Source organism: Megalobrama amblycephala, linkage group LG4 (assembly GCF_018812025.1).
Source record: "Megalobrama amblycephala isolate DHTTF-2021 linkage group LG4, ASM1881202v1, whole genome shotgun sequence".
NCBI classification, from domain to species: Eukaryota; Metazoa; Chordata; class Actinopteri; order Cypriniformes; family Xenocyprididae; genus Megalobrama; species Megalobrama amblycephala.
In genome coordinates, this window is record NC_063047.1 from 10273077 (window position 1) to 10300928 (window position 27852).

The 27852-nt window shown below is 36.2% G+C and overlaps 3 protein-coding genes across 5 annotated transcripts in view; 2 read left to right on the forward strand and 1 right to left on the reverse strand.

Annotated features, from left to right (window-relative positions):
• Positions 1–11798, forward strand: part of LOC125266576 (transcriptional regulator ATRX-like) — a 37583-nt gene extending 25785 nt beyond the window's left edge. Inside the window, exons 20-34 of the mRNA XM_048187361.1 lie at positions 471–648; positions 752–889; positions 1044–1219; positions 1312–1429; positions 2067–2170; positions 2773–2858; positions 3211–3326; positions 3437–3575; positions 4172–4269; positions 4354–4462; positions 4547–4724; positions 9523–9690; positions 9783–9932; positions 10443–10499; positions 10614–11798. Coding sequence (XP_048043318.1) covers positions 471–648; positions 752–889; positions 1044–1219; positions 1312–1429; positions 2067–2170; positions 2773–2858; positions 3211–3326; positions 3437–3575; positions 4172–4269; positions 4354–4462; positions 4547–4724; positions 9523–9690; positions 9783–9932; positions 10443–10499; positions 10614–10766 — 1968 coding nt within the window. The 3' untranslated portion in view covers positions 10767–11798. The remainder of the gene's footprint in view (positions 1–470; positions 649–751; positions 890–1043; positions 1220–1311; positions 1430–2066; positions 2171–2772; positions 2859–3210; positions 3327–3436; positions 3576–4171; positions 4270–4353; positions 4463–4546; positions 4725–9522; positions 9691–9782; positions 9933–10442; positions 10500–10613) is intronic.
• zdhhc15a (zinc finger DHHC-type palmitoyltransferase 15a) lies at positions 11438–21983 on the forward strand. 3 transcript variants are annotated; one of them, XM_048187363.1, is made up of 12 exons: positions 11438–11570; positions 12394–12420; positions 12551–12645; positions 13822–13942; positions 16824–16893; positions 17350–17382; positions 18711–18840; positions 19649–19781; positions 19864–19990; positions 20817–20917; positions 21425–21483; positions 21590–21983. In XM_048187363.1, exons 1-11 carry the CDS (start codon positions 11453–11455, stop codon positions 21466–21468), a joined length of 999 nt encoding a protein of 332 aa, XP_048043320.1. In that variant the 5' UTR covers positions 11438–11452; the 3' UTR covers positions 21469–21483; positions 21590–21983. The 3 variants fall into 3 exon arrangements, with proteins under 3 accessions (XP_048043320.1, XP_048043321.1, XP_048043322.1); XM_048187364.1 differs by having other exon boundaries at positions 18720–18840; XM_048187365.1 differs by lacking the exon at positions 12394–12420.
• On the reverse strand, positions 21972–27267 carry uprt (uracil phosphoribosyltransferase (FUR1) homolog (S. cerevisiae)). Its single transcript, XM_048187366.1, has 7 exons — positions 26858–27267; positions 26565–26607; positions 26175–26244; positions 26007–26069; positions 25728–25889; positions 25435–25533; positions 21972–22426 (listed from the first exon to the last, which is right to left on the reverse strand). Exons 1-7 carry the CDS (start codon positions 27103–27105, stop codon positions 22320–22322), a joined length of 792 nt encoding a protein of 263 aa, XP_048043323.1. The 5' UTR covers positions 27106–27267; the 3' UTR covers positions 21972–22319.
• Between the last annotated feature and the right edge of the window lie 585 nt (positions 27268–27852).

Here is a 27852-nt window from a genome sequence, read left to right on the forward strand (position 1 = left end):
AAAGATCTGATCTGTGCATTAAGACTTGCAGTGTAAACACAGGGTTACATTAATCCAGGGTTAAAATGACCTTTCAGTACAATTTCGAATAGGCAAACACCAGTGTACTTTTATGGAGCTTTTTTGTCATATTTGGGGCTTGACTTAAAATCACCAGACCACTTTTCCTGGTGGAGCCTAGAAAATTCGGCTAAATATCATCTTTTTGTGTTGCATGAAAGAAACAATGCAAAACATTCATACATGTGAGTGACATTACTTGACATTTTTAGAATTATCTGTTTAATTTGAGATTTTTGCACCAAATATAAGTATCAGTTAGTGCATATTGTGCTTACACAAAGAATTCTGCAAATAATGCAAGCAAAGGTTCAGTTTTCTTGCCACTTTGTTGAATGTGGACTCTTGACTGCATCACTTAATTTTTTTCTGCTCATCTCTGCCTTTTTTCTTGGGTCTGCCACACACAGGTGGCAGAGCTGGCCACGGTGAAGTCTGTGGCTGTTCGCGTTGAGCTGTTGAATGACTGGTTTACGAATGGTGGCGTGATGATCATGGGTTATGAGGTTTTTCGTATTCTGACACACACGAATAGCTCAAAATACAGCAAACACAAAGAAAGCTTCCGCTCAATTCTCCTGGATCCAGGTAAATTCTTCTGAATAGTCCATCTTCAAATACTGAGAACAGTTTTAATGTTTTTTTTTATTATTATTATTATTATTTAAAAGCTCTGTTGTGTGCGTGTTAGGCCCTGATCTGGTGGTGTGTGACGAGGGTCATGTCCTTAGGAACGCAGACTCCAGCATCTCAAAAGCCATGCGAGCTATACGTACACGTAGGAGAGTCATTTTGACGGGAACACCACTTCAAAACAACCTCACTGAGTGTAATGACTTTTCATCTTTTCATTCATTTCTATAAAAAGCTGCTTGTGAAAAATGACTTATTAATTTTTAAAAAAAAAAATATTATACTGTTTAAATTGAGGTTGTCTTGCCTTAAAGGCGAAGTGTAATTTTTTTTAATGTTTATTGTTCTAGATCACTGCATGGTAAACTTCATTAAAGAGAACCTGCTGGGTTCTCTAAAGGAGTTCCGAAACCGTTTTATTAATCCAATCCAGAACGGCCAGTGCGCAGACTCCACCCCTGCTGATGTCAGGCTGATGAAGAATAGATCGCACGTCCTCCATCAGATGATGTCAGGATTCATACAGGTGATGAAAAGAGAGAAAGAAAAAGAATAGAACTAGAGGCTGTGAAAAAAGACTAAATGTTTTCTATTTGATGATTTGTGTTTGTGTTGCAGAGGCGGGACTACTTCGTTTTGATGTCCTGTTTGCCGCCCAAGCGCGAGTATGTGCTGTCAGTCAGGATGACACCTCTGCAGTGTCGATTATACACACACTATCTGCAGACCTACACAGGTCAGAGTCTCACAAGCACACTAGTACTAGTGTATAGTACTGCAACAGTAGAAATGTGTCAACCTATAGAGATTAAGCTAATATTTGTTTATATGGAATGGCTCATATTGAAATTCTAATTTTTTTTCTAAATACAGTAGTCAACATTTGAAGTAGATCAAAAAAGTTCATCAAAGAGAAGAGGAAGGTTTTAGGACAACTTTGAAAGGTTTTGATCCACTTCAAATGTTGACTACTGTAAATAAAAAAATAAAAGGCTGAAAAACTAAAATCAAGAATTTTACATTTACACAAAAATTTAAGCATTGCAACATTTATAATGTACAAAAATATTTATTTTGAGATTTAACTGTTAAATTGTGATACATTTTATATTAGCTGAGATGGTGTAAAATATAATCTAAATGTAAAAATAGGAGAAATTAGCATGCACAATTAAATATTCAATATCAGCTGATTTTTTTTTAATCAAGTACTGCATAAAAATAGCCTTAGATACTAACATGGATTTAAAATTGCTAAATGGTGATGTGATATAAAAGCGTTTCCAACAATACTTTTTGTCCTACCATCTACAACACACTGAGGCAAAAAATTGATAGCATGCAAATAATCTCAAACAGTGTCTTTATTTTAGGAAAAGGAGCAGGTGTGAACAGTTTATTTCAGGATCTTCACGTTCTGAGTTTGATTTGGACTCATCCCTGGTGTCTTAAACTTGCTCAGCTGAGCAGGAATAAGGTATGCACCCACTCATCCAGATACACTATTATTGAAAAGTTTTTTATTTAATGCTTTTTTCCAGCAAGAATGCATAAAATTGATCAAAAGACAGTAAAGACTTAAAAAAATAATTGTACTTCAAATAAATAATTGTGCTTTTGAACTTTCTATTCATCAAAGAATCCTGAAAAACTTCAAGATACTGAAAAAATTCCTCAAGGTTGTGGCAGCACAAGTGATTTCAACATTTAAAATAATACGTTTATAATAAGTTTCTTGAGCACCAAATCAGCATATTAGAATGATTTCTGAAGGATCATGTGACACTGAAGACTGGAGTAATGATGTTGAAAATTCACCTTTGCCATCACAGAAGTAAATGATATTTTAAAATATATTAAAATAGAAAACTTAAATGATCATATTTCACAGTGTTACTGTTTTACTGTCGTTTTGATCAAATAAATGTAGCCTTGGTGAGAATGAGAGATTTCCAAAAATATTTAAAAAAATCTTATTGACCTTCTGAATGGTAGTGTACATGCACCATGACTCAGTTTTTAAACTTCTTATCAATGGTCAATCTGATTTTTCACCTTATCCATTTCTGTGTGATGCAGGGAAAAGAGCAAGAACCTGCTTCTGTCCTCACAGGGCAGGATGCAAGTTTGGTGGGAGATTCCGTAAAGTCAAATGGCTCTGAACGGTACGCTGTTTTATATCAGATTTTAGTGTTTTCTTGTGTTGAGTATATGCTTGTGTAAAATATCACATATTAATGCTAGAGAGACTTTGGATTGAAGACTGCACATGCCACTGCTAAAATCCACCCACATTTGGCGAGTTGCCGGGTGTTAATGTCAAGCCCTCAGAATATTTTGTTTTGGGAACAATTGGTAAATGAAAGACTGCTGCTTCAATGACAATCACAGCCAATCAGAACATATTTTATCTGTAATATACAATTATGTGGAACCAATCAGAGATCTGCTAGAAGTTAAATTCTGCACAAGGCCAGGTTTGCTCTGATGTTTATGTTTCCACCATCTGTCTCGTAGGAGAGACACAAATGTCACAGGTTTAGTGGGTGATGGAGAGGGAAATACAGATCCAGTCCCCTTGCTCAATCAAAAAACAGATGTCTCGTCAAACACAGCCACAACAGAAATTCCTGGTGGGGAAGCTGATACATGTACACACAGTATCTCTCTCTTTCTTTGAATCTGTTTCTCCTTGTTTTTATGTCTGTCTCACTTTTAGTCTCTCTCTCTTTCTGTTCTTCAGGATTTATGGGTAATGGGCCATCTGCGGACTGGTATCTGCCGTTTGTAACAGCAGCTGATGCCAAAGTTCTGGAGCATTCTGGGAAATTACAGTTGCTAATGGAGATTTTACACTGGGCAGAGGAACTACAAGACAAAGTGTGAGGAACACATACTTGAATAGAAGTAGCACTTGTTTTATACGCATTGTTTTGGTTCATACTTGTATTTGGTTCATATTTGGTATATACGCTACCGTGTCAAGATTTTTTTTTTTTAAATAAATCAATACTTTTAATATGCAAGAATGCTTAAAATTGACCAAAAGTGACAGTAAAGACTGTTACAAAAGATTTCTATTTCAAATAAATGTTGTTCTTTTTTTTAAAACTCTTTATTCATCAAAGAATCCTGAAAAAAACGTATCAGTTTCCATAAAAAATTAAGCAGAACAACTGTTTTTTACCATTGATAATAATAAGAAATAAAAAAAATGTTTCCTGAGCAACAAATCAGCGTATTAGAATGATTTCTGAAGGATCATGTGACATTGAAGATTGGAGTAATGATGCTGAAAATTCAGCTTTGCCATCACAGGAATAAATGACATTTTAAAATATATAAATAAAAAGCAGTTACATGAAATTAATATTTCAAAATATTTCTGTTTTTACAGATTAAAAGATTGCATGTTAAATGTTAAGAGTGACTTTAAGTTTGACACATGAATTAATGAATGCTGTTTGCTTTTGTTCAGGTTGGTGTTCAGTCAATCTTTGATATCACTGGATCTTATTGAGAGTTTCCTCCTATATGCAGATGAGACCAGGGGGAAGGAATGTTGTCCATACAAAGGTAAACACACAGTTTATACAAGGGATTGTTTGAACTGGCATTTGTTCATTGTATGCAATAGCGTTTTTGTGTGTGTATTGTCAGGAGAGAAATCGTGGGTAAAAAATAAAGATTATTATCGTTTGGACGGCAACACTAGTGCTTGTGCTCGCAAGAGATGGGCTCAAGAGTTTAACAACACTAAAAACATAAGGTACTGCACATGAATAGTTCATCAACATTATATTGAAGTTCTCTGGATTTCTTGTCTTAACTCTTGGCGTTTCTTCTGTGTCAGAGGGAGGTTGTTTCTGATCTCCACTCGTGCGGGGTCTCTGGGAATCAATCTGGTCGCTGCAAACCGAGTCGTGGTGTTTGACGCTTGCTGGAATCCGTCATATGACATCCAGAGCATCTTCAGAGTCTATCGCTTTGGGCAGAAAAAAACTGTAGCTGTGTACCGTTTTCTGGCCCAGGTATACACAAAATCACACATACTTGGGAGAACTTCTCATATTTAAAAAATAAATAAATATTAAAATGAAATAATAAATAAATGCATAAATATATTTACAGACACTACAGGGAGTGCAGAATTATTAGGCAAGTTGATTTTCTGATCATATTTTTTTCCCAAGCACATTTTACCAATTCCAATCCACATCAATCTTAATAACTACTATTAATATTGTTTTTAATCATTTATAAGTGATATATAATTGTTCATGAAGGCTGGAAATGAAAAATGCCTTATATTCAGGTGTGCAGAATTATTAGGCAAGTTTTCTTTTACTGGCAAAATGAGCCAAAAAAGAGATTTAACTCAGACTGAAAAGTCAAAAATTATTAAATACTCATGAGAAGGACGCAATACTAATGCAATACTAGAAATTGCAAAGTTAAAGCATGACCAAGGGACAGCAAAATGCTCATTGGGTCAGCGGGGTCAGACAAAAACAGGTGGAAAAGAAAAGACACATGTTAACTGCAAAATAATTAAGAATTAAGGTGAAGAATTAAGTGTGAAACCATCAGGAACCCTTTAGTCTCCAGCGCCACCATTTTCCAGAACTGCAACCTACCTGGAGTCTCCAGAAGTGAAAGGTCTCAGGATCTCAGAGACTTAGGTTAGCTAAAGAATCCTAAAAAATGACCTGCACTTGATAAGAATCACAAGCTGAAGTGTTATAAAATACATGAAGACTGGGTTTTAATAGGGCTTATAGACAGACAGCTTGAGAATGACTCCTGATGGACCAGCACCACATCCTCTTGTACCACTGTTTGAAGAATTTATCCAGAATCTGGCAGTAAGGTGTTTGAGTTCACTTTTAGTCCATCTCTTATCCTGAAATGTCTGTCTTGCAGAGATGGACTAAAAATGATCTTCCAAAACTTACTGCCAGATTCTGGAAGATAAATTCTTCAAACAGTGATACAAGAGGATGTGGTGCTGGTCCTTCAGGAGTCACTCTCAAGCTGTCTGTTTATAAGGCCTATAAAAACCCAGTCTTCATGTATTTTATAACACTTCAGCTTGTGATTCTTATCAAGTGCAGGTCATTTTTTAGGATTCTTTAGCTAACCTAAGTCTCTGAGATCCTGAGACCTTGCACTTCTGGAGACTCCAGGTAGGTTGCAGTTCTGGAAAATGGTGGCGCTGGAGACTAAAGGGTTCCTGATGGTTTCACACATAATTCTTAATTATTTTGCAGTTAACATGTGTCTTTTCTTTTCCACCTGTTTTTGTCTGACCCCGCTGACCCAATGAGCATTTTGCTGTCCCTTGGTCATGCTTTAACTTTGCAATTTCTAGTATTGCATTAGTATTGCGTCCTTCTCATGAGTATTTAATAATTTTTGACTTTTCAGTCTGAGTTAAATCTCTTTTTTGGCTCATTTTGCCTGTAAAAGAAAACTTGCCTAATAATTCTGCACACCTGAATATAAGGCATTTTTCATTTCCAGCCTTCATGAACAATTATATATCACTTATAAATGATTAAAAACAATATTAATAGTAGTTATTAAGATTGATGTGGATTGGAATTGGTAAAATGTGCTTGGGAAAAAAATATGATCAGAAAATCAACTTGCCTAATAATTCTGCACTCCCTGTATTTTTAGATTTTAATGAATTTTTTATTACTTGTGGACTTTTATTTATTTTTATTTTTTTTACATGTAAAATTTGAGTATATAATATAGTTTAAATATGTATTTGTATCTTTTGTATTTATTTTATAATTTATACAGTACCTGTCTAAAGTTTGGAAACAACAATTTTTTTGTTTTTGTAAAGTCTCATGCTCACTAAGGCTGCATTTATTTAATCAAAAATACAGTAAAACAGTAATATTGTGAAATATTATTATAATTTAAAGTAATTGTATTCCATTTTAATGAATTAAAAAATGTAATTTATTCCAGTGATGACAAAGCTGAATTTTCAGCATCATTACTCCAGTCTTCAGTGTCGCATGATCCTTCAGAAACCATTCTAATACACTGATTTGCTGCTCAAGAAACATTTCTTATTGTTAATTATTAATAATGAATATTAAATATTAAAGGAGCACTCCACTTTTTTTGAAAATAGGCTCATTTTCCAACTCCCCTAGAGTTAAACAGTTGAGTTTTACTGTTTTCAAATCCATTCAGCCGATCTCCAGGTCTGGCAGTACCACTTTTAGCATAGCTTAGCATACTTCATTGAATCTGATTAGACCGTTAGCATCTCGCTCAAAAATGTCCAAAGAGTTTTGATATTTTTATTTTATTTTAATTTCAATTTCAATTAAAACTTGACTCTTCTGTAGTTACATCATGTACTAAGCCTGACGGAAAATCAAAAGTTGCGACACATAACTATACTCTCATTCCGGCGTAATAATCAAGGAATTTTGCTGCCATACCATGGGTGCTGCAGGCGCAATGATATTATGCAGCATCTCTCACAAATGTCTCCATGGTTGCAAGGCACCCTCCCCGTGCAAGCAGGGGGTCACAGGCGCTGCGTAATATCATTGCGCCTGCTGCACCCATGGTAAGGCAGCAAAGTTCCTTGATTATTACGCCGGAATGAGAGTATAGTTCCTAGCCATATCGGCCTAGAAAATCGCAATTTTTCATTTTCCGTTGGTCTTAGTACACGATGTCACTACAGAAGTGTCAAGTTTTAAATAGGAAAAATATCAAACCTCTTTGGTCATTTTTGAGCGAGATGCTAACGGTCTAATCAGATTCAATGAACTATGCTAAGCTTTGTTAAAAGTGGTACCTAACGACTACAGCCCCATTGACTCTCTGTGCCAGTGCATTGATGAAATTAAAAATTGGATGTGCCTAAACTTCCTTCAGTTAAACAAAGACAAAACTGAAGTTATTGCATTTGGAAACAAAGATGAAGTTGTGAACATGTACCTTCACTCTAAGGGTCAAACAACTAAAAATCAAGTCAGGAATCTTGGTGTGACTTTGGAGTCAGACCTGAGTTTCAGTAGCCATGTAAAGACAATAACTAAATCAGCATATTATCATCTCAAAAATATTGCAAGAATTAGATGCTTTGTCTCCAGTCAAGACTTAGAGAAACTTGTTCATGCTTTCATCACCAGAAGGGTGTATTATTGTAATGGGCTCCTCACTGGTCTTCCCAAAAAGACCATAAGACAGCTGCAGCTCGTACAGAACGCTGCTGCCAGGATTCTGAGCAGAACCAGAAAACATGAACACATCACACCAGTCCTCAGGTCCTTGCACTGGCTTGCAGTTGCATTTAGAATTGATTTAAAGTACTGTTACTTGTTTATAAATCACTCAATGGCCTAGGACCTCAATACATTGCAGATATGCTCATAGAATATAAACAGATCACTCAGATCATCAGGATCAAGTCACTTAGAAATACCAAAGGTTCACTCAAAGCAAGCAGAGTCTGCTTTTAGCTGTTACGCCAGCCACAGCTGGAACCAGCTTCCAGAAGAGATCAGGTGTGCTCCTACAGTAGCCACATTCAAATCAAGATTCAAAACGCATCTTTTTACCTATGCATTTGCTGATTGAGCACTGTGCTATGTCCGAACTGTTTATACTTTATTTTATACACACTATCTTTTTATTCTTGCAACTCTTTCTTATTTTTTATTTATTTCATTTTAATGCATTTTATATATTTTATGTATCTCTTTTATTTTCTGACTTTTAATGCATTTTATATCTTGCTGTCTGATTGAAAGAGCTGGGAGAATTAGGAAGTAAGTTTTTTTTTTTTTTTTTTTTTTTTTTTTTTTTTTTTTTGGTTATCCCTGGATGCAGCTCTGTATAGAGTTAGTCCAGGAAGATTTGTCTGTAAGGCTACTGTTTAAACGCACACCTGCCTGACAAATATTTTTTATTTATTTTTAAGTTATCTCTGGATGCAGCTCTGTATAGAGTCAGTCCAGGAAGATTTGTCTGTAAGGCTACTGTTTAAACGCACACCTGCCTGACAAATATTTTTTATTTTTTTTTAGTTATCTCTGGATGCAGCTCTGTATAGAGTCAGTCCAGGAAGATTTGTCTGTAAGGGTACTGTTTAAACGCACAGCTACCTGACAAATAAAAAGTTATCCCTCTGCGTGAGGAAGATTCATTTAGATCCGCTCCGATGAATAGATCCATTTAGATCTGCTCTGACGGACAACAAAAAAACTCCCTGAAATTTCCTAACTCTTACATCTAGATAGCAAAATGCTCTGTTTTTACTGTTATATCTATTTCTTATGTGTTCCATTATTATTATTATGTATTTGGTTCTTCTTTATGTAAAGCTCTTTGAATTACCATTGTGTATGAAATGTGCTGTTCAAATAAAATTGCCTTGCCTTGCCTTGCCTTACTGCCAGACCCGGAGATCGGCTGAATGGATTCGAAAACGGTAAAACTCAACTGTTTAAATCTAGGGGAGTTGGAAAATAAGCCTATTTTCAAAAAAAGTGGAGTGTTCCTTTAATGCCATCACAGGAATTAATTACATTTTAAAATATATTCAAATAGAAAACAGTTCTTTTAATTTGTAATAATATTTCACAAGATTTTTTCTTTATTTTGGATCAAATAAATGCAGCTTTGGTAAGCATAAGAGACTTCTTTCAAAAACATTAAAAAATTATGTTTCCAAACTTTTGACAGGTACTGTATATTTTTAATTTTTGATATAGTTTTAATATACACTGTTTGTAACACCAATTGCTTATATTTTTAATGTGTTTTTTATTTATTTATTGTGAGTAGGGGACGATGGAACAGAACATTTATGAGCGGCAGGTTGCTAAGCAGTCTCTGTCCTCCCGTGTTCTGGACCAGCAGCAGATTCAGAGACACTTCACACACAGTCAGCTGAATGAGCTGTACCGCTTCCAGCCAGACCTACGGCCCAGTAAACACACAGAAACACCTGCGGTAAATACACATACATGGACCTGCTGTTGTACACACAGATGTGGGTACGTGAGATAATTATGACTACAAGGTTGCTTCCTTTTGTCTGTCAGGATGAGGTGTTAGTCCGGCTGCTGCAGAGCTGTGGGCAGCTCGTAGTAAGTTATCATGAGCACAACTCGTTGTTAGACCACCGGGAGGAAGAGGAGCTGAGCGAGGAAGAGCGCAGAGCAGCCTGGGATGAATACCGTGCAGAAAAAAAGGTACATATTACAAGTCAGTGGTTCTCAAACTGTGGTACAGAGCGCCCCCAGGTGGTACACGTCGCAACACTGTTAATTTACACTGTACAGGGGTGTCCCAGTCTTGCTCCTGGTGGGCCGCTGTCCTGAAGAGTTCAGCTCTCCAACCCTAATCAAACAAACATGAACCAGCTAATCAAGGTCTTACTTGGCATATTAGAAACTTCTAGGCAGGTCTGTTGAGGCAAGTTGGTGCTAAACTCTGAAGGACAGTAACCTCCCTTATATTAAATATTTAATATAAATTTATATATTGTATTGTATACATGAGACTATTAAGACTCATGCACTGATTTTATGCACATTTTTTATATTGGCAGTGCAGGTTGTGAAAAGGTAACATTCTCTGGTGCTCACACCACAATTTCATTCCTGTGCAAAAAAGTGACCAAAAAACAGAGAAATTAAAAGCAATTATTGTGTTTTCTGTGAGCTTTATTTTCTTAAGGTGGTTTTAATGATTTGTCTCAGGCCGCTGTACAGATCTCCAATGAAGCCGCCGCCAGAATCGCCAACCGGGACCTACAGGTAGAGTTTCATCTCAGACCTCTAACCTTTAGTGATTCTGTATTTGTGTGTATTACACACAAATTCCACAGCTATAGACTGCATTGCTAAGAGTCTATCTCTTTCTCTCCTCAGCTCAGTCATACTCAGCAGGCTGTGGCGCTTCAAAATTTCGGCTATACAACCAAGAGCACTCCTCCAACTTCACTTTCTGTCAAACAAGGCAATGCCCAACATTCTGCTGCTCAGCTCAACTCTGCCGCCTTGCAGCTGAAGCAAACCCAGTGATTTACTCAGTTTCAAAAACAAAAACGTAGCCTGATCCCCCTCTCATGTCCTCCGAAAACAGTTTGTGATGGACTTGCTGTAAATATCGGCGTGTTTGGCAGTATGAATGTAGTATTAACATAAGAGCACTAAAGGGACTCAGGAGACAACGCTCAGACAGACATATGATTAGAGACCTCAAAGCAGCTGTTCTGTTGTCAATAACTTGAATTATAAAGCAGTACTAGTTCCTTACTGTACTAAATGGTGCGTCCAAGACATTCTGCTTTTCTAACTACCTCAAAACCAGTATGAGTATGCAGAAAAGTATCCGGCACATGTATATTCTTTTGGACAGAATGGGGTTCAGAAGCCGGTATACTGTCTTTGCTAACACCTTTTATGTTTAAAGATTAAAAATATAGAATAATTGAGTTTTTCTTAAAAGTCCAAAGCTCAATCTGTGTTATGAAATGTGAGCATTGTTCTCTTTTCAAATGCTTTGTAGATGTACTTAGATAATAGAAATAAAGATACACAGGAAAAGGCTACAGATAGAAGGAAAAAAAAAAAAAAAACACTTGCTTGCTGTGTCCTGTGGAGGCGCTGTTTCTCTTATTACTGCGCCTCATTACTATGGACTCGTTGATCCAGTCACAGATGGTTCAGAGATAGGGAGACGCGCGCTGGTCTCGACGGTCACCGTGATGCTTCTGCCAGCGTGTCTCCGCCGCTGCGCGCGGCTTCTGTACTGGATACCTGTTACGATCATTATCGTGGTTGTGATGTGGTCATACTACGCCTATGTCGTGCACTTCTGTTGGAGTGAGTAATGTTTTTGCAAAATTATTAAATTTGGAGTTTAATGACGCAGATTTCGTGAGATTAAAAGGCCATACGTGATATTAAAATGTGTGAGAGAGACGGAACCTGATGTAACATTTTGTTTCATCGTCTGTAACTAGTTTTTTTTTTTGGTATGTTTCTCAACTTTTTTATGATGTATCTATATTTGGCTGCTACAGATTAAAGTAGTTATTAAATCAACAAGTATCACTTATCTGTGTAATTTAATGTCAGTTACAAACTACTCCATTGCTGAGGTGGGTTTATGAGTTTAAATCATGGACGTCATTTTAATTTTGTACATGAATTTGATCAAATGTATTTGTTCAAAGTTAAGTATTATGCCAATGACCATCACCACCCCAACCCCTTATTTATTTTAGTGCTAAAATGCTAAACAAATAGAAAAACATTTAAATTCAAAACAGCTAATAAAATTGGAAACAAGTACAGAAATACGTAACTAACAAATACAGAAATACGTAACTAACAACTCAAACATAATAGATTGTGTGCGTGTATTATTAGTCAGTCAACTGACAAATGAAGCCTGTGCATTTTCCTATTTTGTGCAGTCTTTGTGGGTCCAGTAGAAGTGCATTTGGTGGTCATGTATTGTAGTGATTTCAGCCCTATAGCTCATGTTATATTAGTTAAATTGAGGCTGTTACACTCCCTGGTCTCCCTCTTATTATGAACACTAGATATAAATGTAAATTAAAAAAAAACAAAAAAACTGTTCATTAATGTGGATATGACATTCAGATGTTATGAATGACTCTTGTTCATATTTGTGTGCCAGTCCTGCTTACCTGTGCAACACAGAGAGGTATGAAATCTTTGTCTTGTTATAAATGTTTATTGTGTGAAAATATGCAGTTCTAAAGTTTGAAAGAACAAAATTGGCATTTGCTTCCCTTTATTTTGATTGATAATTGTATATGTACTTATTCTCTCAGTGGTGTTCCTTTGCCTGTTCCACGTGTGTTTTGGGATGTTCTCATGGTCATTTTGGAAAGCAGTGTCTACTCCACCATCCTCTCCTTCTGAGGAGGTACAGTAGCATTATAGTGATGGTTAAATTGATGGTTCTTTAAAAACAAAAAACAAGTTCATTTATGGCTTTTGGGCATGGTACAATCATAACTGCATGTTTTTATATATATATATAAATCATAGAAAACGCACCTAACTTGGAGTACCATGTAAATACTGGAGTATATAAATAAAGTTCAATAGTATGTCTTATACCATTTCTGCAGGACTGTAACCATAGACATTGAGGGGGACAAGTCCCCCAATAATCAGATATGGCCAAATTGTCCCCACCAATATTTGATATTTTTGATGTTGCACTGCTGCACTCCATTACACACAACTCTGCTTGTTATTAGGATAACAAAAAGTTTTAAAAGTTACATTTTTAGGCTGGTCTACCTTAGCGGTCTAACTGCACTCATCAATGTCAAAATGATTGAGATGGCCAATCAAATCAAAGGCGGCAGGCTTTACTGACCACAGAACCTGAACATGAATTATATTGTGATAGAGTCGAGGTAAGATGTAAGTAGCTAAATATTTAATATTTGGCTATTGTTTTACTATAGAAATGTTGAATGGCCAACAGTAATATTCAGTGACTTTTATGCCAAATTTTGCTGTTTTGAATTGAACAGGATTTCACGTGATTAATGCAATTTATAATTAAATGTGACGACAAGAAACATTAACAGAGCTGTTTTGGCACATTAGACATAAGATTAAGAGGGAACGTGTATAAATAAACAAATATTTAAATAAAAGTATTATTTGCAAAAAGTTCAAATACACAATAAATTCTACTACTTTTGCGGTTTTTCTTTTTCTTTATTCCCTTAAATCCCTAAACATCCTTTAATTATTTAGGGACCCAAGCCCCCTCAAAAAATGGTTTGGTCCCCCCCAATGTTCAAGACATGGTTACAGCCTTGTGTCATTGTACCATAGTACACCTGCAGTATTTTTTTGCAAGGGGAATTTAAACTCTTCACCATTTCTGCTGGCTTCACCCCACAGTTAGAAGAGATAAGTAGACTTGGGCTCTTACGGGGGTCAGCCCATCCACTTGCAAGTCAGGCATGTCATACGTGACAAATGAGCGTAAAAGGAACCCCTCTCCCTCTCAGAGCACCGCCATCTAATTTACTAATTGTATGTGTGTGTCTGTGTGTGCGTGGGTGTCTGTGCTCAGTTTCAGCTCTCCTCTTCAGACTCGCTGCTCTATGAGCAGGAACATGGTGGTATGGAGAAGAGTCAGATTCTTTTGGAAATCTCCCAGAAGCTTCCAGTTCATACACGTACAGCAACCGGAGGTCAGGAAACCTGTCTATAACAGATAAACATGACAATGTAAAGTATAAATAAAATCTCAAAACTAAACTGGACCCACTCCAAATGTAACTCGATTCACACTGAACCTGTAAACATTAACCTGCTCCATCAGCACCATGTAATTGAGGGAAGACACTGAACTCTAGATTACTCCAGAGACACTGAATCTGCAATTAGTGCATTTTGAATGGCTTTCAGTGAAAAGCATCTGCACCGTGTTAGAAGGTTCGCTGCATCAGTGTTTCCTGCACTGCTTTGTAACAGAGGGGAATCTTCAGAACTCTGAATATTCAGCACTGTGGCAAAAGAAATTATATTCTAGATCTGTCTAATTCACAATGACTCTTATGTGTCAGTTGTTTTTAGTGAATAAAAAACGTATAACCTTATCAGTGTAGCTGAGGTCCTGACACAAATGACTCTTATGAGCTTATTGTTTTATTGAATATTTCAAAAAGACAAGTTACCATTTGAATCAATATCACACACTGCTTTAATTATCAGTATTGGCAGTACTGAGAGAATTTCTATGGACGCAAAATGGAGAATAAATCTGAAATGCACCCAAATGAATTTGGAATCCGATCGAATTGGGATATCAATACCCAGCCCCACAACAGAACAAAATTCTGTTGCTTGCTGAAAGTCTGTAAACAGTAATGATGCCAAATGCCACTGTCTTGTAACTGAATGCAACACTTCAAAAACATTCTGCCTAACATCTGCTTGTGTCTTCCTCAGTCATACTGAGTCTTACTGGTCTGGGGCAATGTAAGGATAAGAAGATGATGGAATATTCTTCTTTATTAATTAATTTTACTTTAATACAAAGTGAACAACTTAAGTTATCAGTTCAATAACACCAATATGTCAACAACAAACAAAACCAATAAGCAAAAATTTAGAAGAATAAAATAAATTCCAGCTTACTTACCAAATATATATATACAGTGCTCAGTGTAAATGAGTACACCCCCTTTAAAAAGTAACATTTTAAACAATATCTCGATGAACAAAAACAATTTCCAAAATGTTGACAAGACTAAGTTTAATATAACATCTGTTGAACTTAATAATATAACTTAGATTACTAATTTTTCAGTTTTACTCAAATTAGGGTGATGCAAAAATGAGTTCACCTCACAACAAAAACTACTACATCTAGTACTTTGTATGGCCTCCATGATTTTTAATGACAGCATCAAGTCTTCTAGGCTGGGAATGAACAAGTTTGTGACATTTTGCGACATCTATCTTTTTCCATTCTTCAAGAATGACCTCTTTTAGAGACTGGATGCTGGATGGAGAGTGGTTCAGATCAGGAGCCACTGAATCACTTTCACCCTGTTCTTCTTCAGAAATCCAACAGTGGCCATCAATGAAATGCAGCTCCTCGACACCAGCAGCACTCATGCAGCCCCACATAAGGACACTGCCACCACCATGTTTCACTGTAGGCACCATGCATTTTTCTTTGTATTCCTCACCTTTGTGATGCCATACAGTTTTGAAGCCATCAGTTCCAAAAACATTTATCTTGGTCTCATCACTCCAGAGTATAGAGTCCCAGTAGTCTTCATCTTTGTCAGTATGGGCCCTGGCATACTCTAGGCGGGCTTTTTTGTGCCTGGGCTTTAGGAGAGGCTTCTTTCGTGAAAGGCACCCATGCATGCCATTCCTCTGCAGTGTAAAGAAGTTTCTACTTCTTTAGAAAACTGCAGTGAACTTGCATGCCGATTTTCTTCAACCCTTCTCATCAGAAGACACTCCTATTGAGGTGTTAACTTCCGTGGACGACCTGGACGTCTCTGTGAGATGGTTGCAGTTCCATCTTTTTTACATTTTTGTACCACTTTTGCAACAGTATTCTGACTGATAAGTAAAGCTTTGCTGATCTTCTTGTAGCCTTCACCTTTCTGGTGTAAAGAAATTATTTTCTTTCTCAGGTCTTCTGACATTTCTCTTCTATGTGGTGCCATTGCTGACAGCGTGAAATGGGAAGGGGTTTAACACCCTTTTATAGTCAGCTGTCTGATGGACACCTGCGTAATGAATAATTAGACCCACCTGTGGTTGAGTTCTTGTTAAATTAGACATTTGTAGTCTAAAATTTAGCTTTGCTCCAGAGACTTTCAGTGGGGTGTACTCATTTTTGCATCACCCTAATTTGAGTAAAACTGAAAATTCTCTAAATTATATTAGTAACCTTACTTTCATGTTATAAGTTAAGCAGATAAAACTTAGTCTTGTCAACAAGACTTAGTCTTGTTCATTGAAATATTGTTTAAAATGTTACTTTTCAAAGGGGTTGTTCTAATTTATGCTGAGCACTGTGTGTATGTGTGTGTGTGTGTATATATATATATATATATATATATATATATATATATATATATATATATATATATATATATATATATATATACAGTGTTTGAGTTAGGTTCATTTTTGAGTAAATTATTAATTTCAGTACATAATACATAACTATTTTGAGAGCAATTTTGGACTTTTTTGTTAGTCTGGGGTCTAAGATGCCGGGAACCATATTTGTACTGATCATCTTATTATTTTGCGAGTGATCCATTTATGAGCCATTTCATAAACCAAGACATAATTTGTAAGGACTTTAAATCACTTGGATTAATGTTGAAACATAATTGAGTCCATATGCTTTTGATACAAATCCTCCAAGATTTTTTGTTAACTAATCAAAAATTGTCTTCTTCTATAAGATATTCTACGATGAACAACATGAATAAAAACATATGTAACAGTCTCTTATCAAAGAGAAATTCCATTTACCTAAATGTTGGAGATAATGTTATTTATTTATTTGGTTGTTTGTGTGTGTGTTCATCTCAGCTATCAGGTTCTGTCATCACTGCCAATTGATAAAACCAGATCGCTGCCATCACTGTTCCGTCTGCCAAATGTAAGAATCGTTCTCTCTCTCTCTCTCTCTCTCTCTCTCTCTCTCTCTCTCTCCATTTCTGTGTGCGTATCAGTGCATCTCCCACTCATCTACACACTCTTCCCTTAATGAAAGGGAGAGACGTTGAAATGTGATCTGTGTGTGAGTGTGTGTGTGATAATTACAGGATGTTGTTGAAGCGCTTGGTCACATTTATTTGAGTGGACACAGTGAATCTTCTCAAATGAGTTTCGCTACATGTCAATATCAGGTTCCCCGCCTTTGATTAAAGTCCAAGTCTGAGTGTGTGACGGAGAGAGTGAGTGCAGTGGAGAAAAAGAATAACTATGTGTGTTTGTGGAGATTTTGAATGTGTGCGTGTGTCTGATTACACTAGGGTTTTTATTATTATTTAATGAGAATAGTTCCTGTGGCCTGTGCACTTCACTCCTGCGGTCTGTCTCTTTGTTTTTGTAGGTGTGTACTGAAGATGGATCATCATTGCCCCTGGTTTGTAAACTAAATTAAAATTGACCTCATTTACTTTCTAAATGCATATTTCTGTTAATTATGACTTATGACTTATTGGTGTATTTTATTCCAAAGAAAGAATCTTTGTAATCTATGGCTTTATAATGGTTAAAGGTGCCGTAGAATGTGTTTTTAAAAGATGTAATATAAGTCTAAGGTGTCCCCTGAATGTGTCTGTGAAGTTTCAGCTCAAAATACCCCATAGATTTTTTTTTTTTTTTAATTCATTTTTTTAACTGCCTATTTTGGGGCATCATTAAATATGCGCCGATTCAGGCTGCGGCCCCTTTAAATTCTCGTGCTCCCCGCCCCCGCACTCGCGACTGCCTTAAACAGCATAAACAAAGTTCACACAGCTAATATAACCCTCAAAATGGATCTTTACAAAGTGTTCGTCATGCAACATGTCTAATCGCGTAAGTACAGTGTTTATTTGGATGTTTACAATTGATTCTGAATGAGTGTGAGGCTGTGCTCCGTGGCTAACGGCTAACATTACACACTGTTGGAGAGATTTATAGAGAATGTTTATGAATTATACAGACTGCAAGTGTTTCAAAAATGAAAATAACGACAGTCTTGTCTCCGTGAGTACAGTAAGAAATGATGGTAACTTTAACCACATTTAACAGTACATTAGCAACATGCTAACAAAACATTTAGAAAGACAATTTACAGATATCACTAAAAATATCATGGATCATGTCAGATATTATTGCTCCATCTGCCATTTTTCGCTATTGTCCTTGCTTGCTTACCTAGTCTGATGATTCAGCTGTGCACATCCAGACGTCCTGCCCTTGTCTAATGCCTTGAACATGAGCTGGCATATGAAAATATTGGGGCATACATATTAATGTTCCCGACTGTTACGTAACAGTCAGTGTTATGTTGAGATTCGCCTGTTCTTCAGAGGTCTTTTAAACAAATGAGATTTATATAAGGAGGAGGAAACAATGGAGTTTGAGACTCACTGTATGTCATTTCCATGTACTGAACTCTTGTTATTCAACTATGCCAAGGTAAATTCAATTTTTAATTCTAGGGCACCTTTAATCAAAAGTTAGTAGCTTACTCTTTCTGTAAACATTTTTTATTTTCAGCTGTTGTTGCTTAGTCTGTGCAGGCTATTGGATATTGAAGCCAAATAGCTACTTACTGTAGATATGTATTTAACTTGCATTCAGGGAAGAAAAAAAAAACAAGAACTCTTAACATGTTACATCTTGTTTAAATGAGTAATATAGCCATTTTAAAAAGTGACACCTATTCTCTTCTTCTGTGTGTATGTTGTGTGTTGTTGTGAGCATGTTCAGGCTGAATAACTGTATTGGATTCTCCAACTATAAGTTCTTCATGCTCTTCCTCTTCTACTCACTGCTGTACTGCCTCCTCATCATCGCAACGGTTACACCGACCTTCATCCAACTGTGGCTGGTGGGTGACCTTTGTGCCTTTGCATTGCATATTTTTTTAGCAAGATTGACATGTACTTTGAGTGGTAGAGACTAGTCTCAGCCTCAGATGGCACATCCACAGATCACCCACAGTCACTTGGCATCAAATATTTGAAAAATAAATTTTTTTACACGCATTTAAAGAAAATGTATTGCTTAAATGCAAAGTCACTTTGGATAAAAGTACCTGCCACATACAAATGCAATTTAAGTCATTGCGAGTGAATTTGATATAAAATATTTTATCTTTTGCAGTATAATGATTTCTTATTTATGTAATAATTTGGTAACACTTTACAATAAGGTTTGATTTGTTAACATTAGTTTACACTACTAAACACAATCGAACGATGAACAATAGTTCTACAGCATTTGCTAATCTTAGTTAATTTCAACATTTACTAATACATTTTTTAAATCCAAAGTTGTGTATCTGTTAACATTCGTTAGTTGCTGTGAACCATGAAAATTTTTATTTTTATTAACAAAGAATAATTGCTGTAAAAAAAAAAAAAAAAAAAAAAAAAAAAAAAAAATATATATATATATATATATATATATATATATATATATATATATATATATATATATATATAGCTCATTGTTAGTTCATGTTAGCATCTGCATTTACTAATTTTAATGGGCCTTATTGTAGAGTGTCAACAGCAATTTTATGTATTATTATATAATTAAATTCTTGCATCAATAATTCTTATTTCTGTGTGTTTCACATTAGTATCTTAATACAGTATTCCTGAATTACACTGCGGTCTCTCTCTCTCTCTTAGGGAAAACTGTTTGATAGTTGTGTTAAACTGCATGTCTTGTTCCTGACACTGGTGTCGGCCATGTTTGCTGTTACCCTCTGTTTTTTGCTCTTCTTCCACATCTGGCTGCTTGCCAGCAACAAAACAACTCTTGGTAAAACCTGCATTCCACATATGCACATTATTTGTATGAGGTTTTGTAGGCACCATAACATTTCTTGTTCTCTTTCTCTCAGAGTGGCTGTCAGTCCCCTTTTTTGCGGATGGACCCGGAAGTGACGCATTTGATGTGGGTGTCTGCGCAAACTTCTTACAGGTGTTTGGAAAGAAAAAGAGACTCTGGCCATTTCCAGTATTTAGCAGGTCAGTATTAAGCCGTAATCAGCATTGATGGCAACCGTAACAGCCTACAGATTATAAACGGTATTTTTGCAGAATAATTGTTTATTCTAATTAATAATAAAAACTACTGTTCAAATATTTTGTTCAGGAAGTCTTTTTTTTTTTTTTACATTCAGCAAGGACATTTGTATTGCAACAAAAGGTTTCTATTTCAAATAAATTGTTTTTTTTAACTTTATATTCATCAAAAAATCATGAAAAAAACTGCATGACAGTTTCTACAAAATATATATGCAGAACAATTGTTTTGATAATAAAAGAGACTTTCTTCAGCACCAAAATTAGCTTATTAGAATGATTTCTGAATGAAAGCTTTGCTTTCACAGGAATAAAAAAAGTGTATATAGTAAATGTACTATAATACAAAACAGCTATTTTAAATAGTAATAATATTTCACAATATTACTGTTTTTTTTATTTTATTCAAATATACAGCCTTGGTGAGCATAAGAGACTTTTTTTCAGAAACATGAAAAAAAAAAAAAAAACTTTTTTTAGGCATTCTGCTTCATGTTTTGCTTAAGTATACTGCTTACTCATGGTAAAATCACTGTAAGCACAGCCTTAAGAGTGAAAAACATTTCCGGATAATAACCTTTTCCAGTTTTCGGATTGAAATGGCAGAATTGATGAATTTCAATACTGGCATTTCGCCGTTTAGTCAACGAACATTTAATCTAAGTCACCAGTCACAAACATTTAAGATGTGTGATTTCTTTTGATTTAATGCCACAACACAGATGCCATAGCTTATGTTTACCAACTGTTTCTTTTATGTCTATCATAGTCAAGGGGATGGACATTCATTCCCCTTGAGATGGCAGATGTCGACTCGCAGTCCTTCAGTGATGAATGGAAATGGGCATTGTGTCATGGAAGGAACTGTGGGTAAGAAATATATTCTCTGAATCATATTTCAAAATTCAACAAATTGGTTAAACAATCCGAGCCCAGTTTTTAAAGAGTCATCCAATTATGTCTCAGCACTGTAGTCAGAATGGTTTGGTAAATCTTTTATTTAGAGGGAGACTGAATTTATCCCAGTTCTCACGCTGTCTCTAAAGGTGATCTGCTCTCTGCTTCTGTCATTAACTTAAGTGTGCTATCACAAAGAGTAGGATTACGAACACACATCCTCTAAAATTCCCCCACTAACTCTAAATAGCACTCCGAATAGCAATTTTTAAAATTCGCAGAAGTAACTGGCATTTTAGGAGAGAAATGTTGGCAATCTTCTATTGTAATACAAAGTTAATCATCTTTTTTTAATTTTGGAACATTGGAAGTTCAGACCCCAAGTTTATATTGCCCCCTTGAGGCTAAACCAGGGCTGCACAGCCTGATCAAAAATTCTGATTTGAGTCATTTGTCTGTATCATTCTTTTCTGCCATCAGTCTCACCTGAGGGGGTCTTTGTTACCATAGCAGTGGATGACTAGCAGTAACGAGATAAGGTATGAGAAATGCTTGTTCTGCTTTTCAAGGACATCTCCAAAGCAAAAGTGTTCAAACGACACTAAATAAAATCCAAATAATAGGAATGTGTTTTTGTCTTTCTAGGTTAACGAAATGCGTTATGTGACATTGTCACAGTGAGGCGATTTTAGAAAGATCTCAATCACAGGTTAAGCTTACAGGAGTGGCGGGCGGCCCTCAGGGAGATGAGGGTTGAGGGTGAACACCTGCCCGCATGCTCAGTTTTCACCTGGAACACTTCCTAAGGGAGCGATCAGGTCTCTGAAACCTCTCTTTTACTGATCAGGGTGTGAGAGAGCTTTATCAGGTGTCCCTGTGATAATCTTTTAAATTCAATATTTTGTGCTGAAATGTAGTGGTGTTTTTCTGTTGTGGCAATAAAATTCTAGCTTTATGATGACACTATTAAATAGTGTCTTATAGGATTATTGAATAACAGATTTAATGAAAAAATAAAGACAATTCATTTAATACAAAATATTTTATTTGTAATTTTCTTTTCTTTGCATTATTCTAGAATGTTCAGGAACGCTCTATAACACAGTTTGTTTTAATCCTGGTGGTATCATGGATGAGCACATGGTTTTAAAAGATCACTTGATCCATTTGCTCACATTAAACATGGATAAATACATCACAACCAATAAAAATACAGAGGCCAGCCCTGATCAACCAATCTCACACTCACACAGACACTTGCTGTGGGCTGGTCAGGCTTTACCATATGGAGGAAAAAATAATAATAAAAAAAAAAAAAAAACATGCATGCCACTCCAGCCGAATCCAAGTGAACTTGTGCGCAGTTGGTGGTTTGTCAGTCTGTGCCGAAATACCTCTGGCCAAAATGTGTCGGAGCGACAGCGTGAACTTCAGTTGTCAGTATAGTGATGTCAGGAAACTCCTCAACAATGGACCGTGCACCTGCACACATTCACACAGCATTATGGAGGTGCAGTGTGCACTATTGAAATAATGGACTTTATATATGAAGGAAAAAATTTATACTCTTATTCAGCAAGGGTGCATTAAATTAAATCAAAAGTGACAGTAAAGACATTTATAATCTTACACAAGATTTCTATTTCAAATATCTGCTGTTCTTTTAACTTTTAATTCATTAAAGTCCTGAAAACAAATGTTTCTGCAAATGTATTAAAACATTTTCAACATTGATGATGATGATAATGTTTCTTGAGCAACAAATCAGCATGTTAGAATGATTTCTGAAGGATCACGTGACACTAAAAATTAGAGTAATGTCTGCTGAAAACTGGATTTTACCATCACAGGAATAAATTACATAGTAAAATACATTAAAATAGAAAACAGTTATTTTAATTTGTAACAATATTTCACAATATTGCTGTTTTACTGTATTTTTGATCAAATAAATGCAGCCTTGGTGAGCATAGGAGACTTCTTTCAGTCATTCTACTTCTTTCTGTCACAAGGTACTCGCCCTCACCTCCCAAACGCGCAAGACCTTCGTTCATCTTTGGAACACAAATTAAGATATTTTTGAAGAATCCGAGGGTTTCTGAACCACACATAAGCAGCAACATCATTGCACCTTTTGAGGTCCAGAAAGGCAGTAAAGACATTGTTAAAATAGTTAACGTGACTACAGTGGTTTCAACTTAATGTTATGAAGCGACGAGAATACTTTTGTGCAAACAAAAATAACTCATACGCAGTTTACGTATGGAATGCAGTGCAGGCTTCTGTGTTTATATCAGAACGGCGACTCATTATTGGTGGCTCCTGCATCAGCATAACACGCATGCGTCTTGCTGCTCACGTGTGCAGCGTCGACCAGTACTGAGCCAGCGTTCGGACGTAAACGTGGAAGCAGGGTTGGGCAAAAATACATCAAAATGTATTTTAAAATAAAATACCAAATACCTTAATTTTAAATGTATCAAAAACTACAAAATACAGCAGCCACAAAATGTATCAAAACAAACTACAAAATACTTTTACAAGGGAGCATGACATTTCTTCGAAACCTTCCATCAATTGGCCTATGTGATCTATGGCTTCACCATTACACTGACTCAGTTGATAAAGTAAACAATGTTTGATAGCAACAGCATATCTCTGCCCAAGTCATGCAATAAATCTGACATATGCAACCAGTTAAAGGCACAATATGTAGGATTTTTAGATTAAAATATCCAAAAAACACTAGAACAATGTTATATATTTTGTTGACTTGTGTACTTACATTATCCCAAATGTTTCTAAGAATGTTTAATTCCAGAGAAATAAGCAATTTTAACCATGACACAGACCATGCCTGGGCGTCACCTATCAATGACATCATTACCTTCGATTTCCAGTTTTATTTAGTAAAAACCAACATCAAAGACGCCTTAGTATATTATGTGTTTTATTAGACAGGTGAGCAACTGTTTGGAAACATTAATTTACAGAAAACTAATTATTGTTATATAGCTCAACACAGTAAGTCTTTTTGTTTAAATCTTATTTTCTTGATTTACTGTGAGTACCATGTTTTACCATGCCTAATATCGATCTAGCTTACTATAGTGTGAATTAAGTGTCTCAAAGTAGCCGCCGAGCGAACCCACAGAGTAGCACTATTACAACTTTAAACACGCAAATATGTCTAACATGATAAAACAGCTCTGCTTTACCCCAAATACGAATTACCAGAAGAAGTGGAAGCAGCGACTGTGGCATAATAAAAGGTCCGCTGCTGTCGAGACGTGTTTCACGCTCGTCTCTCATTAGCAATCGTTCCAGCGGCCTTGTTACTGCTCTCACAGCACTCGGCCTGCTCTGCTTCATACTACAGTAACGTTAATAATCTTATCCATGAACATGATTTCTGCCCAAGTCCCGTCCCAATTCTTTTCCACCGGCTGTAGACGTGAAGACAATACATCCCATGATTTCAGAAAATCAAGGTGTTATAAAGCTACGCCTTTGTTTTGAATGAGCGACCTCTAGTGGCGAAAATTTACATATTGCGGCTTTAACAGGTCAAATATTCGCAAATCCGTGTGATCTCCCAGATGAAGTTTAGTTTTAAATAACCAACAATTTAATGTTTGCGAATGACTCATAATTGTATCCTAATTTAGTTACTTGGTGTTTGGTAACGAAGGGCCTACTTTGCCTCAGCAACACTGACTCAATGACAACAACTCATTTATAAGAAGACAACTGATAGCACCTGTATTCATGGCAACTAGCTTCTAACTAATCAATCATTTGATTGTTAATCATAAATATGGGGGCTGCTTCTCGGTATAATAATTAAAAACATTATGTAAATTGGTAAACTATTTATCCTAGGCTACCAAAATAAACACCAAAACTTAACATGAACTGTTAAAAAAAAACAGCAATTCATGCTAAAAATTGATGGAAAGTTGGCGTTTCTTACATTGCCAGAGGCTACAATTTTATGATGTCATCATGTAGACTTTTTACAAAGTATTTTAAAAATACAAAACACTAAAGTATTTTGATACAAAATACAAAGTCATTTTCATCAACCCTATCAAATACAAATTACAAAATACTATTTTGTATTTGAAATACGTATTTGAAATACATGTATTATAAATACTGCCCATCCCTACATGGAAGCATGCACTGCGTTCACTACATCAGCTACGACAACAGACAGTCAAAAGGTTTAATGACACTGCTGCCTCCTGTGTGGTTCAGAAACCCTCGGAATTCATCAAAAAACATCTTAATTTGTGTTCTGAAGATGAACGAAGGTCTTACGGGTGTGGAACGACATGAGGGTGAGTAATAAATGACAAATGTCATTTTTGGCTGAACTAACCCTTTAACGTACTAAGATAGATAAAATAATAAAAGAGATTTATCATGTGATTGATTCGTAAATGGGAACACAAGTCTTAACTGTTCACTCTGTGTTTGCGTCTTACCGTGTGGAGTGGAGAATAGACTGAGTAGTATGATATGTTTGGCCTGCAGGCCGTGTTCATTCAGCACCCGCACCGCTTCTATCACGGTGTTGCCTGTACCTGAACACGTATACACAACATTGAATTCTCTTTAAATGCCATATTTGAAGTACTTACAGTTTGGCTCAAGTGGAATCATAATGTCTTTTTCCACAAATATGGCCATGTTTAAATCCAGATTTTGCACCAAATCGGTGCAGAAAATTGCACACATTCTATGTGGGCCAGCTTAATGCCTGATGTGAATTACTCACTGAGAATAGGGTACATGAGCAGAACCTTCCTTCTGCTGATGTCAGGAGGAAACTTTGCATAGTAAACTTTGGCCTTTTGTGTCTCCTCATCACTCTGGATCAGAATCTTCCCAATTCGGATTGACCTGCAGCAGTCTCTCAGGCCTTGCTCCATTGCCTCACCTGCTCACATAACACATGCGTTTTGAAGTATAAAAGGCATGCACACTAAATAGGGCTTTTTTATTTCATCATGGCTGTGTGTGTGTTTATGAATTTGTGTGAAAGAAAGAGACTCACCACTCCTCATGATGCTTACTCCACAGTTTCCCTTTTCAAACTTCACACCCTCATATTTATGCCCTGCATAAGTATAAAATGAAACTCTGAATTTGAATTAATTCAACAGCTGATCATGGTAAGATTGTTAATATGCAGAGGGGGTAATCACCATGGTAACAGGCTCACCTGTTGGTGTGGTTACAGTGCATTCACTATATGGAAGCTGATTGAGACCCTCTTCCACCACTAATCGTATCTGAGAGCAAAACAAACAACCAATTAGAATCAAATTGAAGGGTAACAAACCAAATACAGAACAGTAGACCTAGTAATTTTACAATACAAAAAAAAAAAAAAAAAATCAAATTGATTGTTTGAGAAGTCAAATACAGCAATCAAGGAATGTGAAATGTAAATCAACAATATATTCACTTTGTTGATTGCAAAATTACTTTTGTGAGCTGCCTTTAATTACAAGCTCTTTATAAGAATAATGACTGATTATTATCAGTTAGTAGGATATATTGACATTTAAACACAAGACCACCATTCTTTACCGTTTTTGGTGATGCTTACCAATCTATCAGCACAGAACACAAAATCACCTCTACTGGTAGTTCTGGGTGAGAAAGAAGAAAGAGACTGTTGCAATATATAATACATGTTGACTGATGTCCAACAAAACGACGTGAGGCTACATCCCAGTTTATTCCATGAACATTTTAGATTAGACATTCTGATAAGTTACAGGTTTATGTAGGCTACACATTCAATGATATATAGGTACATATGATACAGATCTGGCCTATGGGGACACGCAATGTGTACTCTCAATCCAAATCCGGTTAAAAGGCGGACTGGAGACTCACTTGTCCCGAATGATAGTCTGAAGTTCTCGTATTTGGTCATTTAATGGCAAGAGTTTCAACTGAGGTCCTATTTGTCCATGGATGTCGTTCAAGGTTTGGTTTTCACACGGTTCCGTGTCATCTTGACGGGTCTCGGCGGCAGCGCTGCTGCGGGCGAAGCGGACGTGCTTCGCGGCGTGTTCGGGGCTTTCACTGTTATTTAGCTGCTGATTATGGCACGGCATCTTTTCGATAAGATCCGCTTCCATAGAACTAAAACCACAAAAAAATACTATACGAAACCGCCTGGTTCACTTAAATAATGGCTGTTCTGTTCCACGGATGATGATTTCAGCGAACTACTATCTCGCCATGTCAACTGAGCAGAGGAGACGCACGCTCCCGGGAACAACAACCTGACGTCATATCCCTTGTTCATATGATTGGATAGAAATCATGCCAATCTAAATCTCATTGACCTAAGGGGCGGGACACTGCGGTCCTCATTCAAGCAAAGCCGTCAGAGGCACTGACTGGTGATGAGCGGTGAATTGTGGTGCTTTTAATACATCATGGTTTAACAAGGGCAATTACAAGGTAAAAGATTAAAAACTGCTATCATGAAAAGATGGTCTCTTACAAGACATCGTTTTAACACAACATCAGTGCAGCAAAGATATGGGACATGTTACAGTAAATATATATGCATGTCAAACATACAAAAGAAAACAAAAAAAAAAAAACATATATAACTAAGTATTTGTGTAAAGGGAGCGATGTTGCAAGTTTTCTAATTTACATGGGAAAGTAAGCCCCCCTCCCCCCCCCAATATTTAAATTAATTCACTATTTATTTATTTGCTATTTTTATTTGTTAGCCTACCAGTTTCGTAAATGAAGATTATTTTCAATACGATCGATTTTGACTTTCAAATTCCCTCGCTGACATTTATCTAAAGTAGCTGCATGTGTAATACCAGTGTTATAAACAAAGGTTATTTTTATTTTTAACTTAA